Genomic DNA, 13,048 nt, shown 5'->3' with positions numbered 1-13,048 from the left:
TTAGAGCCAACATGGGGCTTGAACTCATGACGCTGAGACCCAGAGTCACATGCTCTTCCCACTGAGCCAGCCAGGGGCCCCTTCATTCCCCCTTTCTAACTGAGGTACCAACTGCATGAAACACGTCCATGAATCCAAAATTTATTTTTCTTTAATTAAAATTAAAATTAATTTGCAGTTTAGAAAGGATGAGCAGTGGAGAGCTGCTGGCACGAGAACCTTCTGCCCCCTCATTCATGCCACGGCCCCCTCAATATTTACTTCTTCCATGCAAGGGGAACTGTGATGTCTGCTAGAATATCCAGATTCATAGTTAAAAGCTCTCTGTGCCTCTAACCTCCAAATAACAGAATAGAACTGATAACTGGAATATTAGCTACCTACCAACAAAAGCAGCCATGACAAAGACGGGGCTGGCAATAATAACAAAGCAGCTACTATGTATCAGGCACTTGGTCTGAGGTTGTGGCTGCAGCATTCTACTTTGTCGGAGCGACAGGCTTGAGACTAACACCTCATCTCTTCCGAGATCAGGAAGCTGAGGTTTACAGAGGTGAAAAAAGCTGCCGAGAAGCTGCAACAGCTAGAAAGTTGCGGATCCAGAATGTGAATCTAGAGATCCATGATCTTTAATTTTTTTTTTAACGTTTTATTTATTTTTGAGACAGAGAGAGACAGAGCATGAACGGGGGAGGGGCAGAGAGAGAGGGAGACACAGAATCGGAAGCAGGCACCAGGCTCTGAGCCATCAGCCCAGAGCCCGACGCGGGGCTCGAACTCACGGACCGCAAGATCGTGACCTGAGCTGAAGTCGGACGTTTAACCGACTGTTAATAAGCAGTAAAGAGGGAGATTCAAAAGAATCTATAAATTGCCTCACTGCTGCCATGCTATGTACTAAGCTAACCAGCCACAAATCACTTGAAAGAGTCTAAACTATATATATCATGCTTTTTGACATTTCCTTAGTTCAGGTTCTCAAGTGGAATGGATATTTTATATCAATAGTGCAGACAATTAACTTTCTAATTTCCACTTAGCTTTGATACATATTTAATAAGCATTACCAGCTTATCTCTTGAAGAAGGCAAAGAAAGCAGTAGTTAAAATTAAGCCAAGGTCCACCTTTGAAGGAATTGGCCTTTAATGTTTAAAACATGAGGAAAAGAATTTTAAATGAAAGATTTGTTTCCTGTTTATGATGATCTGCAAATCTCCTATTCATCACATGATATCCAAATACTCAATCAGGTTTACCATTTGAAAAAGAAATGAAAAACATATGTAATTAGGATTTTAAAGGGGATTCTTAGGTATCTACAAATTTCTGTGAGCTAAATTGAGTTCCTAAAATTGGAGCCTGATTTTCAAAGTCATTTTTTTTTTTAAGGAAGAATCAGATTATGCTAACAAAGACCAAAGCACACAGGCATATTACTTTGAGAAAACAGAAAGTAAAGTACAAAAGATCCTTTGTTTGCAATGGAAACAAACGTCTTGCAAGTCATTTCAACAAATATTCGCCTTCGTAAGCAATGAAGGATAAAGACTCTGATGGCAGTGAAAGTACAGCTAGATGTATCGAACACATACCACCAGATGGCATCTCAAATCACACAGCACGCACAGAGATCGTGAGAGTCAATGACTACGTTTCTGAAATGGAATGAAATTCATGAATTCCAAATCGATTTTTGAATATCAAAATGTCTGACATTAATCATAAAATCCAAAGAACACCACAATAACACTGTTGCCAACGTAACAACGAATATGAATCTGAGGAAAAAGGCACTGTAAGAAAAAGGGTGATCTTAATGTCAATTTTTATTTTAAAAAATTACAAATGAAGCCGTAACAGACAAACAAAGTTTGGTTAATAATTGTATCTTTCCTTCACTTTTACCTGCAATTGTCCTTCCCACTAATCCTAATTTTACTAATTCACAGGGCTTTGTTCATTGCAAATACGAGGAAAGACAGTTCAGAAGACAGCATTAGAAAAAAAAATTAAGAAAAGCTTAAAGAAAGAAAAATAGAGGTCACATTTCTTTTCGCCTACATATAAGACTCTAATGAAGTTGAAGTTCAAAAGCCTTGGTGTCCAAACCTTAAATATCTTAAGGAACAGAATGGAACAATGCTGTTATGTCTAACACTGGCTAATATATGGACCACGATATCAACTATAAACAGAAAGGAATTATGGAGAAGCATATTATACACCAAACTGAAGTCAAAAAGTGACCAAATGATAGCAGGAATTCAAGTTTTGTTCAGAATTTTAAAATACAATGTTGTTTCATAAAAATCTCTGAAAAGGATTTAATTGCTCCCTGGAGAGTGGGGTTGGTTTGTTGTTTTTTTCTATTGTCATATAATCTTTAAAATCCTATTTCTACAAAATACATTTTATGAGAAATGTTATTTTCATATGATAAAAGCAACCTGAGGGAGACTTGGTACCAGTTTGTAATTTTCTTAGAAATTGTATATATATATTACATTTCTTTTTCAATGTTTAATATTAAAAAATGAACACTGAACTTTTTTGATAGGTTTTTTTGTTTTTTTTTTTTTTGTTTTTTTTTGTTTTTTTTTTACCTCCTCCGAAGATTGACTTACGTCTTAAACCTCTCCATGGATTTTCACGTTATGTCATGAGACAATGTTCACTCCCTGATGCTGTTGGAGAGCCGGACAAAATAGTAGAGGGACAAGCTATCTGCACCCCCCATCACAAGAAGAGCCAGGCCAGGACCAAACTGCTGAAAGGCCTTCTCTCAGGGAGTATATCTTAACATTAGCAAGAATGAATGCATGGAAGTAATTAATATTTTAAATGATACATTTTATAGGCCAAGGCAATCATTTTAAATAGTAGCAAAACACCTGCCTCAAAATTTAATAGTGTTTTTCTGTTACTACATAGATTCTTCAAAGAGAAACTACTTCTGACAAGCTCATCTATTTTATTTATCCAGTATCTCATGTGTCCAAAATCCTCCACTTAAGACACAAATCAGCCAAACAGCTCTTCGGGAGAAAAGAACAGAATAAAAAGATAACGGCCAATTTAAACGATTACACTGGCACACAATCTGTGGATACATACTCTTGTTTTAGAGGTGCCTATATGTTTCCATTATATTATTTTCATAATTTACAACGTGCAAATCAGCAGTGCATTTACATTACAATTATTGTGAAACAGAGGAATATTCACAAAACCATAACACACGATCTATGTTCTCAGACGTTAACATTTAATGGGATAATAGCATGAAACGATAAAAAAGAAAAAAAAATCAGTACAATACCATTAAATGCCACGCTCTATGATTATTCCCAGATTTAATGATTCCACGGACCTGGAAAGTCAACTTCTACCCCAAATAAAATGGGAATAGACACAGTTGAACTGTCTGGGCTTTAATACTAGTTCTGGCACTTTTTAGCTGAGTAAACTTAGATATGATACTCAACTCCACTGAGTTTCACTTTCCTCATTTGTAAAATGGAGCTGATAACAGTGCTTCTTCCTTCATAGGGTTGTGTGAAAACTAAGACTTAAAACTAAGAGTGACAACTAAGATTTACAGTGTTTATAACAGTGACTGGGAAGAAACAAGAACTTAAATATTAGCCTTACCACAAAATAACTCATTAATTCATTCCCCAAAAGCCTATAAAAAAACAATTACCATCTACTATCACCATAGTTCCATATGCAAAAAGAAAGTATGCTAACTAAATTGAAAAAGATAATTTCACTCTGGTCCAACAAAAACTTTGCCATAAACCAGTACCAGTCTGTGACTAGTATTTGGGAATGTCCATTGAAACCTATAAACATTACTGGCTCACAAGAAAGTAAAAATCAATGGAGTTTGCAACGATCAGGGACAGGTCAATAAGCAAATGTAACAGGAGAGGGGATTGGATACATGGATACAATCTGGCTAGACAAAAGGAAAAGCATCTACATTTTTCCCTGGAGGTACCTAGGAAGAATGCTCTTCCCTTAGCTAGAAGGATTCCAATGTTATTTGAAATATTCCTTCTCTTCTCTTAAAGCCACGGTAATGTTGATTATAATATATGAATATAGTTCAACCGTCTCCCAAACCATCAGAATATTAGTATTGCCAGGGATAAGTTTCAGACTTTAAGGATAATAGTTTAAGGGATTTTTATGTGTCCATGAAAACAACTACACACATCGCCTTATCAAGGGTGCTAAAATACTATTTGTGACAAGTACCGATTCCTGGCAAACTCAAAAGGACTGGATATGCTGCATCTTAAAGCAGAATATCTGTTTATGAGAATTACCGTGTAACTGTAATTACTGTCAAATGCTTGCTCTGGACGGTGTTACATGTTTATTGATGTTAACAGATTATTACTGACTTGTTTGTTACATGGGAGTGCTGAATTATTATGGCTCAGCTATTTTTCATATGATACCGTATTCATTACCAAACAAGTCCCTTAAAGATGCTTTTGATCTCAGTCTTCCTCTTTCTTTCCTTTATAAACTGTCCCAGCCTTAGCTTCCACAGTCAACTCAGAGAGCTTGTAAAGAAAAGTACTACAAAGGTTTTCCACTGAGAAAAACTGCATAAATTCTGTGCCCCAAATATGCCAAGCACTATTGTTTTGCCTCTCCTCTCCTTGTACTACAGCAATACATTTTTACATAAAATATAAACAATTCTAATGAACCATCAACATTTTTTTTCTGTTTCTCAAGAACATTTAATAGCATTCTTAGCATGCTTTCTTCAGTGATAAGCAAGAACAAATTCTAGTCAAATGAACTGAAAATGCCTGAATGTTTTGAAACTTGCACAGAGGTAGAATAGTGTATATAATATATCATGAAATCTAACCAGGAGTTATGTAGATGGATGCCTGTTCAAAACAAGGTTTTCAGCTTACTAGCTATGAGACGTCGGACCAGTCACTTAAACCAGTGGTTCCCAAAGTGTGGTCCGAGATCAAGGGTATCATCAGCACCCGGGAAGCTGTTAGAACTTCAAAGTCTCAAGCCCTCTTCCAAACCTACTAAATCAGAAACTCTGGAGGTGGGATCAGCATTCTCTGTTTTACAAAGCCCTTCAGGAGATTCTCACCCATCCTCGATTTTGAGGAACCCTGATTCAAACTTCTGAGACTCCCTTTTCTCATTTTTAAGATGGTTTTCCTAAAACCAACCTTGCAAACCCAGAGAGGTAAACACTTCAGGGAAAAGGACTCTGGCTCTCATGCAGTGACCTGTTATCAACATTATCATTAAAAAAGATTTTTGGGGGGCGCCTGGGTGGCTCAGTCGGTTAAGCGTCCGACTTCGGCTCAGGTCATGATCTCATAGACTGTGTGTTCGAGCCTCGCGTCGGGCTCTGTGCTGAGAGCTCAGAGCCTGGAGCCTGTTTAGGATTCTGTGTCTCCTCCTCTCTCTGCCCCTCCCATGCTCATGTTCTGTCTCTCTCTATCTCTTAATAACAAATAAATGTTTAAAAATTAAAAAAAAAAGATTTTTTTAATCAAGGATCAAAATTAAGGGGAATGAAGACTTAAAACTGATGGGCTACTGCCACAGGCTGGGGCTGAATTGTGCTGACTGCCAGCAGTGGGCTGGGTACCAAAATAGGCCTCTGGCTGCAGGGAAGGCCCTTCAGTTCTGGCCGCTGAAATCCAAGTGGGCAAAATGCCCCACAAGTAATATTTTATCCCCATATAAACTAAGGCCATGTTAGGCTTTGATAGTGACAAATGATAGTACGAAGAGAATAAACACTGATCTTTTAGGTCTCAAAAGACACTGAATTCTTATCCCCACTTAACTCTCCCCAGAGTAAAGGCATGGGGAATTCTCCTAATTGACGTCAGCTGCTGTAAGGGAAGGAATGCCATGACCTTAAACTTGGCCACTGGTCCACTCTCACATCCAGGAACAAAGCCAGAGGGTTCTCCTGGCAACTGTCTGACATGCTAAATGGCAGGCACAGCCACTGAGGGAATCCTTTGCTGCCCCGGGGACAAATCCCCCCGTGCAGGAAACAGACAAACTAGAGAGATTAGCAGTTTGCCCAGCTGATGCTGGCCTCTCCCCTCGGCCCAGAGAGCAGAAAATGAGTTCTAAATCATTCTCGTCAAAAACCTAGGCTTCTGGTCTGCTTTTGCTTTTCTAAATGAGGAAACTGTTCTCTGCTAAGTCCAAGGGAAAACAGGAAAGTATGAGAACTCCAAGGAGAAATGTAGTAAACTGGGTCCTTGCATAAACCATGTTACCCTGTTCAAGAAGTCTTTAACCAATACTGATTTTTAAGCACAAACTAATCCTATGTTTTAAGATTAGTATTAACTAGCATTTTCAAAGGAGCTGTATTCAAAATCATATCCAACCCTCCTACCCTGCCGAAGGCATCATCTTGGTTTCCCTGGGCGAGTATGAGAGGTTCCTAACCAAAGCCCCTCCCGAGTTCCTTCTCTAGTCCACTCATCTCTTCCAGGATGAAACTTGATTATGTAACTTGCTGCTCAAAGACCCCTAGACTCTCCGGTGCCTGTACAACAGTCTCGGAATGTTTCAGTGCTGCCTAAGAGAGACTCACATCCAAACCTGACATTCCGACCTCTGTCTCGCCCCACCCTCACCCTCACATCCTTCTGAGACCCAGGTTTCCCACAGAAAACCTCCAAAAACATGTCTTAACCACATTACCGAAAACACTAGCGCCTTTAACACGCTGTTGTCTTGGCTCCGAATCCCCTTCCCTCACTTTTTCACGTAGTAAAATTTTACTTCTCAGATGTGATCCAGTTCAAATATCATGTAATCTGTCAAAACGTTCCTGGCTTTCCTGCATTCCTTCTTCTAAGTTCCCACATGAGTTTGTAGGCACCTCCATTACAGTTCTTAACAAATGATTTAGTGATTATCTGTTTTTGTATCTGGCTCCCCAACTAGACCTTGAGTATTCTGGTCAAGGACTCCACCTCATGTGCTTATCATCCATAGTTCCTAACCTTCTAAAGAGTTCTCAGTCCCTAATGAAGACAGGATCTCAGCTATTTAACTGTTTCTTTCACTCAAAGATGGAATATAATAATCAGTGGGTTCTTTCAGGGAAACCTCAGCCATTTAGAATTAGGAAGACTTTTGGATTTAAGTTCACTATATCCATCTGGATACTTCTTACTTGGCTTAAATGAATCTGGATCGTATCTTGTGATTTCACCAGCAGTTTGGTGTACATATCTTTGGGCAAAATATCGCGTTTACTTATCCTGTTCTGAGCCCCTGGAGAGCACAGACCAGGTCTTATTCATCTGTATATAACCCACACCACCTATACAAGGTAAATGCTCACTAAATGTTCATTAAATTGAATTCCCAAAATGAATTGTATCTTAGTCTGGGCTGCTTCAACAGAATACTGTGGATGGTGTACCTTTAACAACAAACATTTCTCACAGTTCTGGAGGCTGGAAAGTCCAAGATCACGGGGATGGCATATATTCAGCGTTTGGTAAGGACCCTATTTCTGGTTTGCAGAAGGCCATCTTCTTACCGTATCCTCGGGTGGAGGAGAGAGAGAGAGAGAGAGAGAGCTCTCGTCTCTTCCTCCTCTCATATATGCACTAATTCCATCATGGAGGTTCCACCCTCATGACCTCATGTAAATCTAATAACCTCCCAACGGCCCACCTCCAAACACCATCATATTGGGGATTAGTGCATCAATATCTGAATATTGGGGTGTGGGCACAAACATTCAGTCCATACCAAGTTGCCACACTGATATTTGGCCACATGTTTTAATGATCCATTTGTGTATTACCAATAAACAAAGATAAATCCAACTGAATTTTCAAAAAAAGAATCAAAGAAGGGAATACTTTCCTTGACAACATGCCTTGAATACAGAAATACATTCTTCAAATTAAATGTCTAAAACAGCTACCATTCTAATCAGGCAAGTTAGTTTACAGAAAAGAGCAAAACATGCTTCATACCTCCTTTGTTTAGTTTGGGGACTCATGGCTACTTGTCACCTCTACTCCCATGGAGAAGGTTACTGGTTTATCTAAATCTACCTCCAGGAGGGCAAGGTGCACAGTGTTGTCTCTCCTCTAGAGGGACACATGCGAGGGGTTCAGGTTGGGACTAGGCAGCTTCCTGGTTCTTCTGCCCCAAAGTAAAAGGTACAGAATTTGAAAGGAGAAAAAAAAATCCTAAATCAATACAAACCTTTCATTACTATGGAAATACTTCAAGTGGGGGGAAGGGGATTTGGGCAGCTCTGTACATTAAAACATTAAAGACCCGCTACAAGAATGAAATAATGTCCAGATGTCAAATAACTAGAGTGCTAATTTCTAGATTTTTCTCAAAATGGGGGAAAACCATGGCACAGATGTTAGCACGACTTTTCTCCTAGCATTTGAAAGTTCTCCTAACATTTTTATGAATAAAAATTAGGACTAGGGAAGGCTAGAGGGAAAGTGGGGGAGGGGCTTTTGTGTATAATTACAAAATATTTGCCATTTGTTCCATTTTGAGAGCTTACATTCCTACTCCACTTAAAGGTGAATTCCACGTAAGAAGTTACTGGTCAATTTCTACCAGGACTCACTCACCTCGCCATTTTCAGGAATCTCACATAGGCGTGCAAGAGACTATTTCTAATACCGCTCGAAAACGACCATGTTGTCAGGCTTCCTGCTTTTCCCACTACGTTAAAAGTCCTCACTTCTTTCCTCTTACCCTTTTACACAGGTTCTCATTTGTAACTTTTAACTGTATTTTCCTTCTTCTCCCCCTCCTCTTCTTCCCTCTCCTCTGAATTAAGTTTTCCATCGTTCCTAAGTATGGAGCTCTGAACTACATAGAGAACACTCTATCCTGAAGATTTTTAAATGTAAACTATGCCTTTCACTGCATAGCCTAGCATTGGTAATAAAGTACAACCTTACTGATTCAGTCATCCAAGCAGCAAATATTCTAAATTCAGAAATAAATATTATACTGTTGGTTCAGATTCTTGTAAGAAGTATCTTGAAACACAAAGAGATTGTAATTTTCTCTGATCAGTATATCCTGCTTTCATTTTGCAATTCTGCATGCTTCAGCTTTTGCTCAGAAACTCATGGGTTAGGAAAATGAAGCTACAAATTTAGCTTTCTGGTGGATTATATGCAAAAGGTTTTTCCTTTTTCCCTTTTACCCAAATGTTAAAATCATTTTTTTTTCTAGCTCCTTTGTCACTATGATCCATATCCTTATGTTCCCAGAAAAGAGGAAAAGAGATCACTACAATGGAATCTACTAGAGGTTCTTTGGGATCCTGCCTTTGTTATGAACTATAAACACTCCTCTAGAGAAAAGTTTTTCCTGCTTGGATTATATTTCACTAGTGCTACACATTCTGTGATATCTCCAGAGCTGCCTCTATCACTATTTAAAAAGCTTTGGGTTTTTTTCTCCCTCAGGGAAAGATATACATAATTGAGTGCTGATTTCCAGTGTCTTCATATCTATATCCCAAACTTCGCCAAACCATCAGCTAGGATCTCACTAGAACACAACCAGGTGTGATGTATAGTGTACATGGAGGCAATTAGTTCCTGGACTCCAGAAGGTTTCCAGAATAAAACATCATAAATCTGACTCTTCCAGAATCTTCTCTTTGTGTTCTTTCAGGACAGACCCTAATCAAACAAAAGAGCTGACTGCATCCCAGAAAATACATTGCCCTAAATATCTATTTTCATGTGTCTTTAAGTTATAATCATCACCTCCATTATCACCTCCTGGGCTCATTCGTGAACTTAACATGAATTCTTCACTGCAAGTCACATATTATCATGTGAAATGGAGAAAAAATAAACTCATAGTAAAATATCAACCTATTCCTTCTTAATAAAAACAAATAAGCTTAATGATAAAGATGTCATTTAAAGCTAATATTTTATCATTTATTTATAAGTGGAGTTTATATTCAATTTTTAAAGTAGTTTTTTTTGTTTGTTTGGATTGGTTTGGGTTTTTTGTTTTTTGTTTTTTTTGTTTTTTTTGTTTTTTGCTGGTGGCTTCCAAGCTAATATTTAGATAAGAAAAAAACTTCAGTATTTTAGTATCTAATAAAGTAAAGCATGTTCACATTTGTTTTGTCTTCATTTTTTCAGTGTCTATGTGTTGGAGATAATACAGCATGACTCCATTTTAACACACAGAAAATGGGGTTCACAGGGATACACACAGAGTGAACCTGTGGCTTTATTTACTCACCACTGGCCAAAAGGGAGCTAAAACCATTGGAGCTAATTTCTCCTGTTGCCTGGCCCCAAACACATTATTATTTTTTTTTAATTGCATCGCTGACCAAAAATGAAACAAGACTGTCCATTTCTTCGGAATAAGAACGATTAGGGACATTATGACCAAGGAAGATCTGGTCTGGTATTCTAGAGACCTTGTCTTTCTCTTAACAGTAACGTTCAAATATACCATTGAAGTCCGATCACATAAGTAATACAAATTTGGAAGAAAGAGGCAATCAGTAGTATAAGTGAAATATTTTAAAATATCCCCTTTATTTTGAAAAGGACAGTATTCTGTGTCTAAATTTTTTTCCTTTGCCAGAATGGTAATAATGAAGGAGAAAATAAATGTTGTCTTAGTTTTTCGAAAAATGAAAACTTACAAGTTTAGCAAACTCCACAAAGAATAGATCAAACGTCTCTACTATTTGACCCTCTACACCATACAACATTTTTTTGACAAGATTTAATTTTTAGGGACTAAGAGAAGTTACACTTATGCAAAATATATATTTGTCCGTAAGAAGTAACACATCAAAAAACTCACATAGTAAAGACATTTTCTAGGCACAAAATACTCTTAAGAAGGCATGAAATTTGGCTGCTCCCTAAACTTCAGCGGTTCTCAAACTTGAATGTGCATCAGAGACTTCTAGAGGACTTGATGAAACAGACTGTGGCCTCACCCCACAGAATATAATTTAGTCGTTCAGGGTGGGGCCTAAGACTTTACATTTTATAACTTTCCAAGGAACGAGATGATAACGCTAGTCTGGGGCACGACATTTTGAGAACCACTGCTTTAACTCAGTGATGTGCTCAACCACCGTGGAAGTCTCAGTGTAACTTGTCTAATCTTTCCCAACAAATATGTTGTGTTCTCTGTGCCAGTTAGTGTTTCCACAGACAAACAACATGACCTCTAAAATAAAGTGTTATCTTTATCACCTCTGAGTTGTACAACACTTCTTAAAGCATCACAACCTTTTAGGTATTTAACACATGAAATAAAAAAATATCGTGACATAATTATAATAGCTTTACTTCTTAATGTACACATTTGACAGTTGGAGGGTAAGATGAATACTGTATTTGAAGACTCATTGGTATCTAGGATTCTTTGATTTGATGTTAAAAACAAAATGTGGGTATAAGCAGGCAGTCTCCATCCTGAGGACTTACCTGTGACTGGTGCATCGATATCCAGCAAATTTTTTTCCTGTCGAAGAATTGAGGCCCCCTCTGTTATTATTCTCAATGCAACACTCTCTTCCAGCCTGCCCTCCTTCATGAGATGTGCCTTTAAGATATCCACACGAGGCTTCCCATCGTTATCGAATACTTCTTTTGCTGTAAGTCGGTGACTTGGAGGAAATGGGACAGCTGAAAGGGAAAAAATCAAATTGTTACATTAGCTAAACCCAACAGATGCTTCAATAATAACTGCCAAATACCTTTCCCTACCACTAACCACTTATTGGAGTGTTTTGAAAGTTCCCATATTAAAATACAACAAAGGGCTACCAAAAAGTAAAGATTGCCTTCTTTCTTTGATTCTAGATGCAATGCGATTGCTGAAAGGAATCACTTGCTGATTCACCCAGTCCCGATCTCTTGCATATGAGATCCTGATTAAGTTTAATAAAGCAAAAAGATAGAGGTGTTTCTGTTAGGCAAGAATCAATTCAACAAAAGAAAATAGTTTCCATATATCCAACCATAACTAACCCAGGAGATGATGTTTCCCCACTGGGAAAAGGTCTGCCAGACCAGATTTATCCCTCCAACTAAAGTCACACCTCTGAGTAAACTGATTGACTCACTGTTTAAGAACAGAGCAAGAATCCGAGAGCAAAAAGGTATAAATGCACTGATATTAAACAGGAAATCAGGATCCGTGTGTGCATGTGCCAAAGGGTCATCTTGAACACTGAAGGGCAATATGGTGTCAGGGAGGAGATGCAAGTAGTTAGAAATATGACATAATGACAAAATCAACGCACCACTCAGACTCAGAACCAACCATTCTCTCTTTCGACCATACCCCCATACCTCAACAGTTAAGAAGCTCTCTTACAGCTACTGTCATTCTTCACATCTGTGAATACATTCATTCACTCATTCAGCTGGAGGATATTCACTAAACTCCTACAATGTGCCAGGACATCCAAAGATCCACGGTTAGAGATGGTATCATGAAGGTTAAATTTCTAAGAAATGGCCAATGAGCCCCTTCATTGAGGCTGTCATTGTTTGTCTATTTCACATGAGCATTCATTACTGGAAAACAACTCAGAGATCTGTTAGAAATCTCTCAAAGGACCAGAAACACAGTTTCATGAAACTTTCCTCTGCCATATGCAATAGCCACATGCATTAGAACATCTCCATATAATGGTTCCTCTTTTAGGAAGAACACTTGATATTAAGAAAGAAACCTAGACCCCTTATTTCTTAAAAGTTTCTCTCAAAGAAGCAAGATTTATGGCCAAGCTATAGCAAGAAACTTTGTGCAATCTCACAGCATGGATTTGTTATTCGAGAGAAATTGTAAGTACTTAAAAGAAAAGAAAACTCAGGAAATTAACCTGTACTAATGGTGCAACTTGATTTTCTTAATAATCCAAGCATATCTATTTAACTAAGCTGCCAAAATGAAGTGGCAGAAGGAGACTAAGTGGATAAGCATGAGGCTTTTGCGGTCAGATGAATCTGA

The 13,048-nt window shown here is 38.2% G+C and overlaps 1 protein-coding gene across 4 annotated transcripts in view; it reads right to left on the bottom strand.

The window, feature by feature from the left end:
* PPP3CA (protein phosphatase 3 catalytic subunit alpha) overlaps window positions 1–13,048 on the bottom strand; it is a 324,510-nt gene that overhangs the window by 150,422 nt on the left and 161,040 nt on the right. For all 4 annotated transcript variants that reach the window (XM_053217100.1, XM_027061516.2, XM_027061522.2 and 1 more), the window contains one exon: window positions 11,515–11,715. In XM_053217100.1, the coding sequence (XP_053073075.1) occupies window positions 11,515–11,623 (109 nt within the window). In that variant the 5' untranslated portion in view covers window positions 11,624–11,715. The remainder of the gene's footprint in view (window positions 1–11,514; window positions 11,716–13,048) is intronic.

Source organism: Acinonyx jubatus, chromosome B1 (assembly GCF_027475565.1).
Source record: "Acinonyx jubatus isolate Ajub_Pintada_27869175 chromosome B1, VMU_Ajub_asm_v1.0, whole genome shotgun sequence".
NCBI classification, from domain to species: Eukaryota; Metazoa; Chordata; class Mammalia; order Carnivora; family Felidae; genus Acinonyx; species Acinonyx jubatus.
This window is presented reverse-complemented; position numbering and strand designations above follow the sequence as displayed.